Source organism: Talpa occidentalis, unplaced genomic scaffold, assembly GCF_014898055.3.
Source record: "Talpa occidentalis isolate TD23 unplaced genomic scaffold, MPIMG_talOcc4v2.1 talOcc4.3, whole genome shotgun sequence".
Classification (NCBI taxonomy): domain Eukaryota; kingdom Metazoa; phylum Chordata; class Mammalia; order Eulipotyphla; family Talpidae; genus Talpa; species Talpa occidentalis.
In genome coordinates, this window is record NW_023603184.1 from 16,038,490 (window position 1) to 16,057,926 (window position 19,437).

General features: G+C 33.0%; 1 protein-coding gene across 1 annotated transcript in view; it reads left to right on the forward strand.

Moving 5' to 3' along the window:
• The window catches only part of DCDC1 (doublecortin domain containing 1), a 333,033-nt gene that overhangs the window by 78,377 nt on the left and 235,219 nt on the right, over positions 1-19,437 (forward strand). Inside the window, exon 9 of the mRNA XM_054699296.1 lies at positions 685-851. Within this exon, the coding sequence (XP_054555271.1) occupies positions 685-851 (167 nt within the window). The remainder of the gene's footprint in view (positions 1-684; positions 852-19,437) is intronic.

Consider the following 19,437-nt stretch of genomic DNA (forward strand, 5'->3'; position numbering starts at 1 on the left):
TGTTACAGTGCAGGCCCACAAGTAAATATCTTCTATCTGTTTACAAAATGCATGCTGGAATAGCATTCCTAGATCTTTGCCTAGCTTATATCTCAGAAACTTAAAAACAAAAAAGTCTGATGAAATGCTTACTTAAGAATCTCCCCTTTATTTTTAAACAGCCTTCCCACACTATTTTATGGGTTACTTAAGCAGTGTCAATGAAAAGACTTGAATAGGATGGCTTATAAAGGTGTGGATTATATTTTATGAATAATTTCCAGATGTGATGTTTTAGGTATATAAACTCCTCTATGGGAAGCTATATACAGAAACAACATGGATCTTACAATTTTATCAGGACAATGCAAGTAGATTTCAGCAAGGTTGGTTCCAACTCATCTGTGATAAATGAGAAGATAAGGCAATCAGTGCACACCATGACACTCTGTGCAGCTAGTTAGGCACACTTCAGAACTATTCAGGTGTGCTCACAAAGCTTATGAGTCTTGCATTGGGGGTGTCTCAATATAAATACATCCTTCATGGTGGCCACTAGTAAGGCAGGATTTGCCTCTCTAAGACTTAACCCAGGTCAGATATAAATAATAGATGTTAAGAGTTAGCTCTGGTATTGGGGCTTATTCCAGGCAATGCATTTCGGTTGGGTCAAAAGAATTTATTTTCCCTTATTTTCTCGCATAGTTCCTCTGCTTGAAAAATGCCTGCAAAATTCCATCACACCTTTACGGGGACCAGTTTGGGTCTCTAAGGGAGAAGGTTTCAGCCCCTCAGGAGCTAAGATGTACATCCAAGAAGTTCTTTTGGCCCTGTACCAACGATTAAAGTCTGCAAAAAAATATTATAAACAGGTGAGTCATCCCTCTTTAAAAACTGCTTTATTATATGTTTTAAAATGTACTTGGTTGTATATAGGCAATGATTGGCATCATGTCATAAAAGATCTGTGACATGTGTTTTGTGAGCCCAGTGCCCGTTGGGGAGCCAAAATGCTTCTTCTATAATCTCAAAGCCAACAATAATGGGGCTAATTGTATCTGTCTTTTAGTATGGGATGTCATATGTCTCATCTTTTCTTGCTGCATACTGTGCAAAGTGAAGGCAACTCCTTATGTGGAAATTCTATAGACAGTTACTTTAAATAAGAAAATGAATAGCTCCTAAAGTATTTGATATGTTCAGCCCTTTTTTTTTTTTTTTAGCATGAGATCAGATTTGTAGAAGTTGGACTGAAATATAACCAATAATATTTTGGGAAGTAAAACTGTGAACTAAATCCATAACAAGAGTAACTCATTTCATTTATGCTTATTTAACTTACATGTTTCCAAAATCTGAAAGTGTAGAAATAGAATTAATGTATTTGATTGAGTTAAACTAGATTTTGTTTTTTAATTTCTACTTATCTGTTCCATAATGTGAGTGTGTTTATGTTTGTTTATTTATGTTTATTTTAAACATAAACATTTGTTTATGTTTAGACTTTGATTTTTTATAACTACTGGTAAGGACTTTGATTTTCCTTAATATAGAATTCACATTGCAAAGCCGAATGATTGATGCCGCTTATAAATAAAAATGGAATTGCCACAGCTTTAGAATCCTTTTTGCACGTGGTCTTGAGTAGTTAAGCATACATTTTATCATCTTAAATAAGGAATAGATCTTGTGTTTCAAACTGGGAGGTTCTAGTTTAGAACTGGGCTCATTATCTAAGGCCATAGGCTGCTAAAAATGAATATTTTGAAAGCATCATGCTATTATTGTCTGTATGCAGGGGAAGGGGAGTTGGGAATGGGATTCAGTCTCAGTGTTCACACAGCACCTCCTGCTGCCTACTTTGGAAAAGAACAACTTATATTGACTGGAAGAAATTCTTGAACAAAGTATCCAGAACTGGCAGGAAACACCTTCCCAGTGAGAAACTTTTATTCTCAAAATGTGATTGGTTTGCCCAGTTAATTGATTTTAGTGGATCCAAAGATTAATTAACTCAAAGATTAATAATTATTGTAGATAAGGCTATTTGTAATAATAAATATGAAAAAATGGAATCCAAACTTATTTTAATGTTCTTTATTAAGCTGATACCATTTATTAAAAATTGGGGTAAAATATATTCTACTGCACTTAGATTCAGTTATCTGAACTGAAATATCATTTAACTTTTAAAATATGGTAATGTCATAAAATAGATTACAATCATTTATTTGGTATTAAATAGTTTGATTCCACTTATTAGGCAATTTAAACTATTTAATGTTAAGAAAATGGTATTTAGTGGTAAAAAGAATATGAGATCATTCTGTGCAAGAAAAGACTTTTAAAGCAAATCTATTCAAACTTGAACTTTTTCTAGGTTTTATTAAAGCCTAGATGTTAAATTTAAATTTCTAGATAAGAAATAGCTCAGGTAATAGTTATGATATGTTTTTTCTTCCATTGTCCTAAATATTTAAAATTTAAATAGATATAAACTGTTGTACTAGATTGAAAAGAATTCTGTGTATTATGAGAAGATAAAACACTTTAAAATACTTATTGCTTTGCCTTTAAAAGTTTATTTATGACTCAAAATTGAAGAAAAATACATTTTATTAAAATAAGTATTGTGTGAATGTGAATAAAAATTAACATTTTTTGAGTATCTCTGAAATTGTCCCTGTCATCAACTTTATGACTTTTAACATTCTGCCAATTTGAGGAATATTTAAAAATCTAACTTCTTTGTGTTTACTAACTACATGTTTTTCTTTTACTGGGTGTAATAACTTAAAGCTTTGCATGCAACACTTTTTATATGATACATGTTTACTGATCTAAAAGTAAAAAAGGAAAAAAAAGAAATTTGCCCCTTAGGCATTTCCATGCAAATTCCTATTTCTGTTAGGCATGTTAAATTACATGTTTTCTTTTGTCGTGTTATGACAATTTACAATTATTTGCAATGTTTATAAAAGTCACTATTTCCAGTTATCAGTGGCTTAAATGTCCATCCTGACAATAACTTGTAAACAGGTTTTCTTAGCAGATATCTCTCTTGGCATTAATGAGCTTTATTTGAACTGAATTTACTTCATTTTACCTTAGAAATAGTCTTTTCTACTTAGTTTTATATAAGATTGTGTTGAGTAATCATTAAGTAAAATGGAGATGGAAGATGATTTCTATTTAATTAACAACTCTAAACTTACAAAATTATATGAACTCCTGATATCTTTCCATTTATTCTACTTCTGAGATCATATATAAAAACAACAATATTGTTTTTCTAGGCTTCTCTCACAAGATTATAGATTTTAAATTGGTTTTTGAAATTCCCAAAGAAAATTTCTTTTGAATAAATTGTGATAATGTAGCTTTAAAAGTCAGAACTGCTAGTTTGATGTTTATGATCGTACTCATTTTTTACTTTTTCACTTTAATTTGGTTATTATAGCGTGCAACTAAATTAAGCCTACTACATTAATGTGGTATTAAATATATACTGATTCATGTATATAAAATGAGATATTATACTTAGGATAGCATAAAGTCACTTAGTCTTACATTTATCACATTTATTTCCTTGAAAGTGGAAACATCTTAGAAATTGCTCAGAGCTAAGCAGAATCTATTTAATTGGTAATCTTTGAAGTAGCATAACCAAGTTCTATGAAATGCAGTTAACACTTTCAGTGACGGGCCTGTTGCATCTCATTAGCATTCTTGTTGTGTAGTGGTGCTGTTGGTGGGGGTGTTCAAGTAGGAATGCCATTGTGTGGAGTTCCAGTGTTTGGGGACAAACACTGCTGTGGTAGGAACGTGTGAAAAGGCCACAGTCCTGTCAGTGAATGAGGAAGGCTGTGCTTTCTGTGTGTTTCAAGCAGGGAAGCTGTCATTCATAGGCCTAACACAGCTAAACAGAGGCCAAAACACAAGCCTGTACTACCTTTTAAAATGATATTAGTGATTTTTAAACATGATCTTCTTTATTTATGATCCTCCGTAGAATTTTCATTTGCTGTTAGTAAACAAAATATACGTCAGTCTGTTCAGGAACACTGTAGAGATACATAGATCCATGGAATTGTGCCAGGTGGCTATATAAATAAGATTCAGAAAGGCTGATCTTAACTACGAACATGGTTTTGAGGGACCATTCATTTCTGGAAATGCTTTCCCAATTTTGATAGTCCTTTGAAATGTTTTCTTCCAACAACAAAATTCTTGGTGGTTTTAACATAATGAATGCGCAGCGGTCTTTTCTTAAAATACAATTTTAAATAGATCTTATAAACATAATTTTAATCATTTAAAGTGGTTCACATTATAGCTTAACAGTTGTTATAGATGGCATAGTCATTTCTGAAATTCAGAGAGAAACAAAGGGAATGAGTATTTAACTATAATAGCTTAATAATTACCAGCTTAATTAGATGAAAATTGTAGTCCCCATGGTAAGTTAAGATGTAAAGTCTGTAGGAGATTTTAATCCTACTTCTAATTTTCAGGACTTTGGAAAGATATGATCAACTTAGAAATTAAACTTTAGCTTGTTTGATTACTTAAATAATCAGAAAAATGCTCTCAAATATTAAAATATTGGGGCTTTTTCTAAACTGTGGTAGTGTATTGAAAAAACTGAACTTCTATTTATGTGTCAAGCTGTAGACAAATGTTTTATTTCTGTTAATTTTAATTTGGGAATATGTATTTGGGCTATCTGTAATGCATCGCGTTACTTAGTAAAATTTGTTGAAAACTATAATGTTCTGCTGAGTGATTTAATTTTTGTGTCTGCATGGTTCTTTTTGTTTTTTAATTTAAACAATATTTTTAATACTATTATATGTGAACTTTAAATGTTCTATATCTGATGCTTTGTTTTTAAAAATTTCAGAAAGTAGATTTCTATTTCAAAAATTACATTTCACTTTTTATACTGGAGCTAGGCTGTAACTTTATTTTGAGGGCCTATAATTAGAGGAGGAAATGACCATCCAACTTCAGTATATGTCTTTTTTGGTGGTTTAAAATTGAGATATATTTTACTATCATACTAAACATCTACAAAACACTTATATTTTGTTAAAAACTTTTATGTTAATGTTTGTTAACTTTACCCACCCTTTGAATAAGTTTGATTTTAGATATCAAGCCAGTAATAATTCTATTCAGAATAGATTAAATTCAAATATGCTTTAATTACATTTAGTGCTGGAGGAATTTATCGCAAAATATTTTAAAGGAATCTTAGTATTTTAGTTTCCCATAAAATAAGTGTTGAAAGTTTGTCTTTTCAGATTCTGTGTTTCAAGTCAATGTCATTTATTAACATTACTGAAGGAACAACTATTTCTATTTCGTTCTCTACATATACTTTTTTTTTAGTCTGCTGTCTTCTTTCCTCCATTTTTTGAGATAAAATTTATATATAACTTTGTATACATTTAAGGTGTACAATGTGAAAATTCTGTAAACATATTTTATGAAAGGATTGCTAGTTAACACCTCCACCACCTCACATAATTACCATTTCTTTCTTACGGTGAAATCATTTAAAATGTATTCTCTTAGGAACTTTCAAGTATATAATGAAGTTATTGTTAACTATAGTCACACACTGTACATAAGATGCCCAACTATGTATACTTTAAAAATTGGACTGTTTTCTTGATTTAGCTTTCCTGGGTAGTACCAAAATATTTCAGTTTTGAACTTTTAATGTTGTTTGAAACCATGGAACAAAAATCTATAATATTTTTACTACTAAAAATTTAAAATAATGTGGCAGAATTTTTAAGATGAAAACTACTTCTGAAAGTCCTGATAGGTAATTTTTGGGAATATTATGGTGTTCATTTTAGATTTGAATAATTGTTGAATTTTTTGCCCCTGAAACTAAGCTGCATTCTTGTTACTTGAAGTATTTTAAGAACCTTAAACTTCTGTCTTTTTCTAAGTGTCATGCTTTGAGCAGGCCTAACATCAGTTAAATGAAGTGAAAATTGCATTCTTGTCTTGATAGAGATGAAAATGGATTTCTGGTCATGAAATAGATGTAGTTGTCACTTTTTAAAAAAGGTGTCAGCAGTTTGCTTCAGCGAGTAAGGTGCCAATTCAGTATGGCAGTAAACTTGTGATCTGAGCAATCAATAAAATGCTTCAATAACTTCTGCTTCATTACACTTATAATAAGAGGCTATAGATCCGTGGCACATAAAATGTTGATAAAGAGGATATGTGGGGACTGACTGTGACAATTTTCTTGAAAGTACAGTAAGTGCAATATTGCCATCTAGAGTTTGTGCATAGGTAATTATTACAGCAAGGGGACAGTGCGATAAAACAAGAAATGATATTGAAAAATTGTTTATTTTCCCTCATTTATTCATGACTTATTTATCTCCATGGAACATTTCATTTAATTTGTCATAGTGCTGTTTACGTCAGGAGAAAAATTTTCAAATCTGTATTTTCCTCTAATTCTTTAAGTATTATACTACCAAATTTCAATTGTGTATCACTAGCTCAAAATGGAACTTGTCTCCATGAAAATTATTTAAGTTGCTCATTTTGGAAAAGAATTAGACCTAATGATTTTCCCCTTTTGCATGATAATATATTTAGCTATGTAAAAACCAAAGCATTTTGACATGAGTTGTGACCCTTTCAATTAAAAATACTGTCTTTATTAACATCAAACAATTTAAAAAAATAAATAAGAGCCTTTTAAAAATGGTGTCTTAAACTAGGTATGTAGGAAGATACTTTCCAGCTTATATGACAATGACATTAATGAAGAGTAAATTCCATGTGGACATTAGCTAAGAATATCTCTACATCTTTAAATTACCACTTCAAAAAGTATTAGTTATCACTATATTTTCTTTGATTAAAAATTATTTAAATTATCTCATTTTATAGTATCTTACAATGAACTAATATGGCAAAGTGCATTTTTTTCAAGCATTCTTTTCATGCATAATTCTGTTATTTTTCCCTTGAAAATTGTGACCAAATTTGTGATTGCATAAAAGAAAATTTTTAAATGTTTACACTTAAATGTTTTCTGATACTTAATATAAAATAAACCTAATATAGATATAGAATGGCTTACTAAGGAGAGTTAACTAATCTGGAAGCATCACTACTTTTATTTCTCTATTTTTCTATTCTTCTACTTGTATAGATACTTTTATAAATTTAATGACCAAGGCCTTCCAGTTTCTCTGAGAAGAATAATTTGCTATTAACATATTACTAAATCATTATTCCAGTATTATACTTGTTGAGGTATTTTCAGTTTTCATACAGCTATGTGTTATAGTGACTTATATAATTATAAAAATGGAAAAGATTATCACATTAATTTATTTCCCTTTTCTGATCAAGGTTTTATTCCCAAATATCCTAACTTGTATTTGAGATAATTCTTCAATTTGAAGATCTCTTATTTTGAAAATTTTAATCAAACTGAGTAGAAAATGCTGCATTTTAAAACCTCCAAATAAGTATAGAATTGTCCTGGTAAAGTAAGTGAAAGTAGATCTGACAAATTTTCTTTAAATTACTCAACCACCTACAGGTATTATTGCCTATGACTCTTTTGAAATGAGAATAAATTTTATAGAGTTACAGCAGCAAAGTGAAAGAGTGTGTTTGATAGATTCCCTGAACAGTTTCAACACCCACAGGTATTATTTGTAAGAAAACAATCATGCCGAGTCTTCAGCTGGTTAGAGAGGGCACAGCTTTCTATCTTCACCTGACATCCTATCTTTTCTGTCAACATCCTGGGCCCCCTGCCTGCTGCCCCCTCCTCCCAAAACAATAATGCTCACTGAGAGGTTTGTGTGAATGGACAAGAATATGAATTTTTTCCCTTGAAGAACTAAACAGTATTAAAGGCATATTCTTAGAGGGAGGAAAGCCCACAATCTTAAGGATTGATTAATGTTTCCTATTTCCTATTCAAATGGTTAATATTATTAGTGATTGTTAGTTGAAATCTTTGATTATTAGCATTTACTAATTAAGAAGTTTACTGATTGATGAAAAGGAGATTTTAAATGTGAATGCTTTGGAAGTCATTGCTTTGCTTTCTTTTATTGAGACATAGTGGTTTCTTCTCACCTGTTGTTAATAGCATTAGTTTGAATAAACATAAATCATTACCAGAAACTGATGATTTTCAACCAACATAATTCATTATTTGCTTATATTTTATCTATGTAATAAAGGATGAAAATGAGTATCATATTAATTTGTTACCCTCCTGTCAAATTAACTACTTCAGAAAATACTACATAAAATACTACCACATAATCTCCTGAAAATAATCTTTATCTTGCTACATTTAAAAAATATTTTAAGTACCTAAACAAAGTCAGTCATGCATGATTAAAGATATGGCAAGAGTCTATTCCATTTGCCAACTGTAATGTTACTGGGAAGTAAACTTTGAAAATTCCAGAGAAGACAATGATAGCAAGAGCCTAGTCGTCAACTTTGGCAAGCCACAGGTGAATTCTGTCATCTAAAGCTGTACTCCCTGATATATTTTCCAATACTTGTGAATTTAACTTTTAAATTAACGTAGATTAAATTAAAATTCAGACCATCAGTCTCACTACCCACATTTCATGGGCTCAATAGCCATATCATCACTGAACATTCTATTGGAATTCCATTGTTCTAGAAAAAAATTTTAATTCATTTATATTTCTGTTTCTGGCTTTAGATTCTACATTCTTTAACTAACAAAATCATGCAGAATTTTTGAACTTGATCTGAGTTTAATTCACCTTGGGTAGATAAGGTGCTCCAGTCTTCATAAAACAAAATATATTGTGAGAAAAAAAATCCAAACCCACATAGGTCACAATCTTTTTGCCATCTAACCACCAGGTGGACACCTTTCGGTTCCCTGTAAACTGTACAGTGTAGTATCCTTAGGGCCTATAATTCTGGCAGTCACTGAATTAATCTTGTTGTTTTCTGGGAAAAGATTCTCCTCCACCACAACACAAAAAAGTAGAAAACAAAAGAGAAGCATTTGTTTGCTCCTTCTCTGATTATTAACAAAGTTGAGAATATAGAAAAAAATTTCAAGACCTTGACCTTAGGAAGCTTACATTCTTGTTTTGGCTGTAAGGCATACCCACACTAAACTATTAGGAAATATATTAGAAATTATTAAGAAATATGTGTGTCAGGATGTCATAAATGCTGAAAATATATTTTACAGATTTTGTATATTATGTAAACTTAAAATAAAGATTAAAAGTAGAATAAAAACAGTTTTTTAAGGTAAAATGATTTATAGAAGTCATTCAATATGATCCTCCTATTTTATAGATGATAATGACAGAATAAACAACAACATTCATGCCCATCTTATTGGGTTGATATGAGAAATGGTAAATGATCAGGAGGTCTCAGCTATCGTCATCATCTTCATATCTTTATTATTATTTTTCACCTTTTTTTGAGGAAAACTGACAAAATTGTAAGATATTTAAAGTGTATATCATGGTGATTTGATGTTTGTATCTACTGTGAATGGATTTCCACTATCTAGTTAGTTAACACATCCATCAAGTCACTTGTTTATTTATTTTAGTGAGAACATTTAAATTTTATTTTCAGCCAATTTTAATTAAACAGTGTTATCAACTGTAGTCACCATGTTTTGCATTAGATCCTCAACCCTTATTTACTTTACAGATGAATGTTTTTACCCTTTTCCTAACCTCTCCCTACTACTCACCTGCCCTTAGGCCCTGACAACTACTTTCTAATTCTCTGTTTTTCTGAGCTTGACTTTTTATTTTCTATGTTTCACAGGTAAGTTATATCTTTGTTACTAATATTGTAGATAAGGCATTTGAAATTAGGGACAATAGGGTGACAAGGTAAGTTGTAGAGCCCAATCTTTACTGTTAGAATAGGCAAGGCATTCTTCACTAAGTGAAATATGAGGAGAGTTTGAGAGAGACTCATATCGGCAATTACATAAAGTTGGAGTAAGATATTATTTTCAAAGAGATTAGATTTAATTTTTGTTGATTAAATGAAAGGTTGCTGGTGACCTTTGAAAGACAATGAAACCTTAGAATGAATAGGGTTAAGAAGTAATTGATATTGAGGAAATAATCAGTGGGTATAAATAAGATTTCTGAGAGTTTACAGGTAGTCCATTTTTTTTGGGGGGGGTGTGGTTCATAATATATTAAGTACTACTAAAATGTCAAAACAGGATTTAAAAACCTTGGTTACATTTTACATGATTACATTTAAAATCAACTCTATCAACAGCCCTACCTTCCAATGTGACATAATTGTTCCATTGGCATGATAATTACAAGACTTTAAAATAATATTTATTCATAACTCAATAAGTGGCATTGTCTAATGATGGGACAGATTTTTTTTTCAAGATTTATTTTGCTTATGCATACAAGAGGTGGGGTGCAGGCCATTGGTGGGGGTGGTGATGGTGAGAGGATTCACCAGAGACAGAGTAGGGAGCAAACAGGCGATTGACTGAAATACACTGCTGAGGGGAGCAGCAGGCGAGACAGGAGAGGTCTGCTGTGCCATGTGGGTTACCTCCCTGGCCAGGCATGGAATTTATGCTGCAGTGGCTGCTGATAGCTTCATAGTGCTGAAACCCCTTGCACCACCAGGGAGACCCAGGACAAAAATTTTTATAACAACTGCCTTCTTTGGGCCTCCCCTGGTGGCACAGGTGGTTGAGAGCCGCGTTGTGAAGCTGTCCGCAGCCTCTGCAGCACTGGTTTGATCCCGGCCAGCCAGCAAGGGTCCCATATGGTGCAGCAGACCTCTCCTGTCTTGCCCGCTGCTGACGAAATACAGTCTGCCTGTTCTGTTCCCTGCTCTGTCTCTGGTGAATCCTCTTACCCTCCCGCACATCTGGCCTGTACCCCGGTTCTTGTATAAAATAAATAAATAAATCTAAAAAAAAGAAGGAAAACAATTTCCATCTTAGAATTAAAAAAAAAAAATAACTGGCTTCTTTGGTTGATCTTGTTACTGTATCTCTTTGACCATATCTATAATTTTATTTGGAGGTAAGGAAAATGAATAAATTTGTGGTCCATTTTGAATGTAAGACTCAAACCTCAGGTCTTCCTCAATCTCATATTGGGGTGGTTTAAGACTGTGGACAGAGAAGAGAGTCATTGAGTTTGGAAAGTGTGCTGGAGTATACTTTGGGAAAGAGATACATGTTTTAAGAAAGCAAATTCGCTAAGATAGGCTAAGAAGTATTTTTAAAATTGTATCTAAATCTGATTCAACCTTTCATACAAGGTACCACTTAGGGTAGTAGGGAGAGAGTGAAAAAAATGTTTGCTTGAGATCAAATAATTTAACCAGTTCTTTAGGGTAACAGTTAACTTTTTGGATAAAGAAGTGCAGATGTTCTTATTTCTGCTAAACCATTTTTCTCTTCACTAGTATTATGGAGTCTGGTTTTCCATCCTTTTATTTTAGCCTCTCTGTATATTCATATTTAAAATGTGTTTATTAGAGACAGAGCAGGGAGCACTGTGTCTGGTGAATTCTCTCACCCTCTGCGCCTCTGGCCTATAACCCAGTGCTTGTATAAATAAATAAATAAATCTTAAAAAAAAAAGAAAACATAAAAATAAATAAAATGTGTTTATTATAGAAAAAGTATATACTTGGGTTTTGTGTTTTCCTCTGATCTTACATAGCTAACCTTTAATTGGAGTGTTTAGATGTTTTCTATTAATATGATTATTAATATGATTGGATTTAATTTTGTTATTGGTGTTCTGTTTGTCTTATTCTTTTTTCTTTTTGACTGATCTCTTTGTATTAATGTTCTTTTAATGATTTTATTTTATTTCTACCATGTATTTATTAGCTATGGAAAGAGAAAATCTTTTCTCTTTTTCCTCTTCTAAGTTCTTTTGGTTGGTTTAATAATGAAAATTCCAAAAGTCAATTACTTGGAAAAAAATTAGTTTTATATATATGAAGACTTCATAAATATGGAACTTGTGAAATGACCAAAGCAGTAGGTCAGTTTATGTACCTTTTTAGACAAATAATACATTGTTGAAGATCTTACATTATAAAGAGACTTTAGCCTTCAGTATTAATTAGTAAGAAACTAAGAGTAACTTGTTTACATAGCCCTCTGAATCCTGAATTCCCTATCTTGGACAATTAAGATGCCTCTGTGCCTCCTGGTGAAGGGGAAGGGATGCTACCTCTCACATGAGAGGGGAGGTCAAAGTTAACTCTGTTTCTCAAGCAACTTTAATTCAAAATACTGAGTTTAAATCAGTAAATAAATCTATAATATATGACATGTATTAATTATATAGTACATAGTACTATATGTTATATGTCATATATAATAACTATACATTATATAATGCTTTTTAGAGAATAACATTCATAGAGTATTACAACAATTACATGTAACAAAATTAGGTATGCAGTAATCAAATAAAACTATTGTGTTTTGTAATTTTTCATACTCATGTTATGATTTATTTCATTTTTATCTTATTACTTTATATTCATGATAGTCATACTATATTTAAAGCTGTTATTTACTGATTTTTACTATACTTTTGTTCTATGAATATACCACAATCTACTTTTCCAATTACTTGCTGATAGTTTGTTTCCAAATTTTGCTGTTACAAACAATGCTTTTGCAAATATTTGTGTATATAACTCCTTATGAACATATATGAAGATTTCTCCAGGATACATATCTAGAAGAAAAACTGTGAAGATTATACAGATTTTTGTGAGGTATTATTATTTGCACTATTTGACTATTGTATCAGTTTACATTTTTTTTTTTTTTAAAGATTTACTTATTTATTTATACAAGCACTGGGTACAGTCAGAAGCACGGGAGGGTGAGAGAATTCACCAGAGCCAGAGTGGATAGCAGAATAGACAGACTGACGAAATACACTGCTGAGGGGAGCAGCAGGTGGCAGGAGAGGTCTGTGCGCCATGTAGAACCCTCACCTGGGGGCCGGGGATCGAACCAGCGCTGCAGAGGCTGCGGGCAGCTTCTCAAGTCAGCGCTTAACCGCTATGCCACCAGGGAGGCCCTCAGTTTACATTTTCACAGGCAGTTTATCAGCATTTCATAAAATTCCCTTTTTTCCTCCCATTTCCCACATATGCATGATAGCTAATGATACTTCTGAGAACTGCTAAGGAGTTTGATATGGTTATGTCATATTGCATGTAATGGTTAATTTTATATGTCAGCCTGGTTTAGCTGAAAGATGCTCAGATCCTGGTAAAATATATATTCTGACTATGTCTGTGAGGGTACTTCAGAAGAGATTAGCTTTGAATTGGTAGGACGAGTAAGGTAGGTATGGGTGTCATCCAATCATTGGGAATCTTAAGGGAATAAAAAGGCAGAGAAAAGGCATATTTATGCTCTTATTTGAAGTGAGATATACTTTGAACATTGGTGCTTCTAGTTCTCTGACCAAAGGATTCATATAGGGACTTACACTATTGATTCCCCTTTATTAGGCCTTTGGATTTCAACTGAAATTCTACTGCTGAATTCTGTGGACCTCCAACTTGCAGACAGAAAATTGTGGGTGTCTCAGTCTTTATGATTACATGAGCCAATCCCTCCTAATAGATCTTGTGTTCTTTCTCTCTATATAAGGTAATATATATTATATATATTGCACATATGGGATATATACATGTATTTTTGTTTATATGTTTCAGAGAATTTTCTAAATGTTTCAGAATTTATATCTGAGAATCCTTAATGAGTACTTTATTTGTGGTGTGAATTTCATGTGAATATCATTTATGCCAAGGAAATAAAATAATCTTCACTTGCATTTTGACATGAAGTTTTTAGAGAATAGGAATACTGATATCAAGTCTTCACTTTTTCTGTTGAAAGTTTGTGTCATAATTTTAGAGCAAACTTTTTGTTTTCTGTCCAACCCAGCATGCTATCCTGCTTAAGACATGTGCACTGGAGTCAGATGATCTGGATTTAAGTCCAGACTCTTCTGTTTAACCAGCTTTCTTTTTTTGTTTGTTTTTTAATATTTTATTTTATATAATTCTTACATCATTTTTCATCTTTGTACAATGTATGCATTTTCATTTTGGTTATATTCCGCATACAATTGCACACCCTCCCCCCTTATTTTGACTCTAGTTCTTCCTCTTCCCACCCCCCCATATTGTGTCTCTGGTTTAACCAGCTTTCTGGCCCTGAGTATATTAGTTAACCTCTGTTTTTCAGTTTTCTCGTCTTGAAAGTGGGAATAATAATAGAGCTAAGAGATAATACTTACAAACACTTAAAAATGAGATAATGCCTAAAAGTGGTAATGTTTGTATGTACTTTTTTAAAAAAAATCGTCTTTTTAAAAAAAAAAGATATTTATTTATTTATACAAGAATTGGGGTACAGGCCAGAAGCAAGGGAGGGTGAGAGGCTTCACCAGAAACAGAGTGGGGAACAGAACAGGCAGACTGACTGAAATACACTGCTGAGGGGAGCAGTAGGCGAGACAGGAGAGGTCTGCAACCCCATGTGGATATCTCCCTGGCCAGCCGGGATCAAACCCACACTGCAGAGGCTGCGGACAGCTTCACAGTGCTGCGCTAAACCGCCTGTGCCACCAGGGAGGCCCCTTTAAACAGTGCTTGGTACATAGAAAACACTCAAATGTCAACTGTTATCATCATCATCTTATCATTTTTTCTTTCTCATATCCTATCAGTTACCACCTTCACTGTTCTTACTTGGAACTCAATATATATTTGTTGATAAATCAGTTAAAGAATGAAAACTCTTGTTCAAATTTTCCTTTGGAATATATATGATTATTTGACTAAATCAACTCTTTAGTCACCCTTTTTTCAATTAATCTATTAGGATGAACCAATTATACATTCAATGCTGTCAAAGTCAGTGGTTTCCAAGTCCAAAAGCATCAGCATCACACAGGTTCCACCTCTGCTCAATTCATATTCAGCAGATCTGGGGCAGGACCAGCAGTCTGGTTTATTAGAAATGCTCTAGAGATGATTCTGATGTTCACCTAGTTGAAGTGTCACAAGAGTCTACCATACACAGGTGAAAACCTTTTTAAAGGCAGTTAAAAAAAGCTTTTGACATTACTTTGTCCTCTCCAGCTCTTGTAACAGGTCTTGCATTCTTTTGCAGATTTCATTTCACATAAAAATAACTTTTCCAAATCTAAATTTATTCTAAAATTTAAAAGTAATTTTTAAAAATGCTAAATCATGTGTTTCTAAAGTGAGCTATGTGTGTGATTGTTCTTGGATTTATTTCACACCATCCTAGTATGGAGTAGCCAGCCTTAGCAGCACCATTCCTCCAGGTTCATGCTTGTTTAGACTTGTCTTTGCTGTGACTTGTCTTCAAGCCACGCATGAGAATCAACTTCATGATTTTAAAATGCCACCTTACTTGAATTCTGCTATCAATTTTAATAAAACTTTGTACCCACCAAATTTTACTGAAAATCTGAACCTTGCAATAGAATTGGGATTATTTCTAGGTCTGGTGCATAACCAATGATATACCAGTTGATAAGAATGAAGAATGGGGGGTAGGTGGCAGACGTAAAGGTACAAAACTTTTTAAGTTAAAAGATAGAATACAGGTTTGAGGTACTTTTATCAACTTTGATAAATGTTGTCTAGTTAGAGTCTAAATTTTTAATATTTTCCAATATCACCTGTTTGACATTTAGCTGTTACATATCATTATGACCCTTTCTTTCTTTATATAAAAGCATATTTATGCTGATTGTGCAAAAGATAGAATTTGGCTCTTGAAGCCCTCTGTAACTGTCATTGAATGCTGGACAGTAATGTAGCACAAATAACTTGATGTCAAGAAATATAAAATCAAGGCATCATTCTAATGATGTTAGCTTTAAAAAAGTGATGCCTGTGTAAGGAAAATAGTCTTTGTTACCTTTATGTAGTAACTGAAAATTAGAAGCAGAAAATAGAATTTAAGAAGGAAGTCATTACTTTAATCTTTTTCCTTTAAACATTTATCCTGAAAGTATCAAGAGAAAAAGCTGTTGGGGGAGAAGAATAACAATGGTGATAATGATTTTTAGTGTCTTGTATTTTGTGCCAATGTGTATGTCAATTGCATTTATTTCCTGGTGTTCTGGCTTTTGTGAAAATTTCAGTACACACTACAGGAGGAGGGAGTAGGATCAAAGGAGGGGGATGGGAATTGTATGGGGATTATAACCAAGATGAAAATGCATACATTGTGCAAAAATGAAAAATGATATAAAATTAAAAAAATAATAAAAAAGAAAATAAAGAAAATTTCAGTATGTTAGAAATATTTTAATTTCTTTTTCTGTATCCTCATTAATTAAAAAGCAATATTTCTATGATTACTCCTATTTATTTTCTGCCTTGGTAATCTTTATATTATGACTGATGTTTTTAAAACTAAAAGACTGAACGACAAAATATAGTATGAAAACTTATAATGCTGATACTTCTTTAAAATATATAACAGATTTTCTGGGCCTCCCTGGTGGCGCAGCAGTTGAGCACTGGGTTGCAAAGCTGCCCGCAGCCTCTGCAGTGCTGGTTCGATCCCACATGGCGCGCAGACCTCTCCTGCCACCCTCTGCTCCCCTCAGCAGTGTACTTCATCACTCTGCCTGTTCTGTTCTCCGCTCTGGCTCTGGTGAATTCTCTCACCCTCCCACATTTCTGACTGGACCCAGTGCTTGTATAAATAAATAAATAAATAAATCTTTTATATATATATATATATATATATATATATATAACAGATTTTCAAACACTAGCCAATTGATAAATTGAACACACAATCTTGTTAGAAGACACGAACAGAAATAAACAGTGTACATTATAACAAGAAACATTCTTTGAGTTGAATTCCATTTACATGTTGTTTCTCAAACAATTGTTTTCTATATAAATGAAATGGCATTACTTCTTTCATATTTTTAAGTGAGAAAGAAACATATATTATCAAATGTTGGATTATTTATAACAATATGTGTTTTAGTGCTTCTTATTTTTAAAGTATTCTAGCTTATAGTTCTTAACTCTTTTGATTATGTAGTTGCCTTAAATTAGTTTCTGCTGTGCAATCATTGGAATGACACGTGTGGTATTGCATTATTATTTTTTATGTAATACACAGCACTTAGTTATAGCATCTAGATCTTTTCTTACAGAGTTACTTCTGGTTTTCTACCATATGTCTAACTTGCAGATGGATTATATAGGCTGCTTTGTGCTATTCCTTTGTATACATATATAGTCTAACCATTTGTGATTTTATTCACTAAATTTTCAAAAATATGCTTGACTTGTTAATAGCTTCCACATCAGAATATGTGAAAACTTACTTTATAACTTATACTATAATTGACTTGAAGTTCATGTATTTCAGTTTGTACTTACAAATAGCCTATCCATTTTTAAGTGTTCAAATGAATACTGTCCAAAAATAAAAACAGCTCATCCATTTCTTGCCATAATCTCCTTATCTTTGTAGAGAAGAGAGTTGCTAACCTTTGGCACTTCTGTGAAATGTTAACATTTGGATTTGCCTCCCTCTCTTCCTTTTCTGTCTTCTTCCTCTTTTTGTTTTAGGCTCAGTGTAGTAGTGGATGGGGAGCTGTTGGTCCCAACAAGGAAAATTCATTTTTGCTCTTCTCACCCCATTTATAATATTGTTTCTCAGAGTACAGTATTTTGAATCTTATACTACGTAATAAACATACTTACTGAAAAAATTCACTTGTAATGTTAAATTAAAAAATAAAGATTTAGAAAGGAAAGACTAACAGGTAAGGATAAGTGGAGTTAATTTTACTATAGGGCACGACATCCTTAGAATTAAGCTTTAAAAAACCACTCTGGGGCCTCCCTGGTGGCCCAAGGGGTTAAGCACCGCACTATGAAGCAATCTGAAGCCTCTGCAGCACGAGTTTGATCCCCGGTCGGCCAGGGAGCAACACACATGGCGAGGCAGACCTCCCCTGGCACCCCCCCCGCCCCTCAAAAAGCAGTGTATTTCACTCAGTCTGCCTGTTCTGCTCCCCACTCTGTCTCTGGTGAATCCTCTCACCCCCTGCATCTCTGGCCTGTGCCTCAGCTCTTGTATGCATAAATAAATAAATCTTAAAAAAAAAAAAAAAAGAAAAACCACTCTGGCTGCTCTGAGAGTAGAAACAGAATATTCAGGGAACACAAAGTCTAGGCTTGGATATTAGCTTCAGAGGAGGGAAAGTTGTTAGGTCTTTTAAAACCAAAGGCCACACGAGATCTCTGACCACATGGGGAAGCTAAGTCCTTAAGTGGCTAGCTAGCTCTTTTTTCTTTCTTTACTGAGGTAACATTGGTTACAATGCTGTATATTATTTATGCCATTAGGCTCACAGCTCTTCAGTTGTGTGTCATCACACACCACACCCATCAATAAAGCATCCATTGTCATTTACCACAGGAAGTTGGGTCCTCAACCCCTTTGATTCCCACCCCCACCCTCTTCCTTTAGTAGTCTCAATTATGCAGTCCTATTTCTAGGGTTTGTATTGGTTTGGTTTTGTCTGTTCCTTTGCTTTGTCTCTCTGTGTTCCAAGTATGAGTGAAATCATTTGTTATTTGTCTTAATCCTTCTGACCTATTTTACTTACCATAATACACTCCAGTCCCATCCATGTTGTTGCAAATGCAAGATTTCATCTTTTTTTTTTTATATCTGAGTAGAATTCCATTGTGAATATATACCATATCTTCTTTCCCCACTCATCTGTTGTTGGGCACTTAGGCTTTTTCCGTGACATGGCTGTTGTAAACAGTGCTACAGTGAACATGGAAGTGTATCTATCCCTTCCAACTAGTGTAGTTGCAATTCCCACATAGATACCTAGGAGGAGAAATGCCTGGATCTTATGGTTTATCCATTTTTAATATTTTGAGGAAACTTCATATTGTTTTTCATAGACCCTGGACCAGACTACATTCCTACCAACAGTATAAGGGGGGTTGTTTTTCTCCATATTCTTGCCAACATTTTTTTGTTTTGCTATTTTTTTCCCATGGGCCATTCTCACTGAAGTAAGGTGAAATCTCATTGTGGTTTTGATTTGCATTTCCTTGGCAATAACTGATGTAGAAGATATTTTCATGTGCCTGTTGGCCATCTATATGTTTTCTTTGCAGCAGGTGTATTTTATTATTATGCCTAATTTTTGATTGTGTTCTGTGTTTTCTTTTTGTTGAGTGGTACGAGTTCTTGGTAGATCTTGGATATTAGTCTATTGTTGGATGTTTGAAATGCAAATATTTTCTCCTTTTCCATAGGATATCTTTTCATTTCAATGATAGATTTTT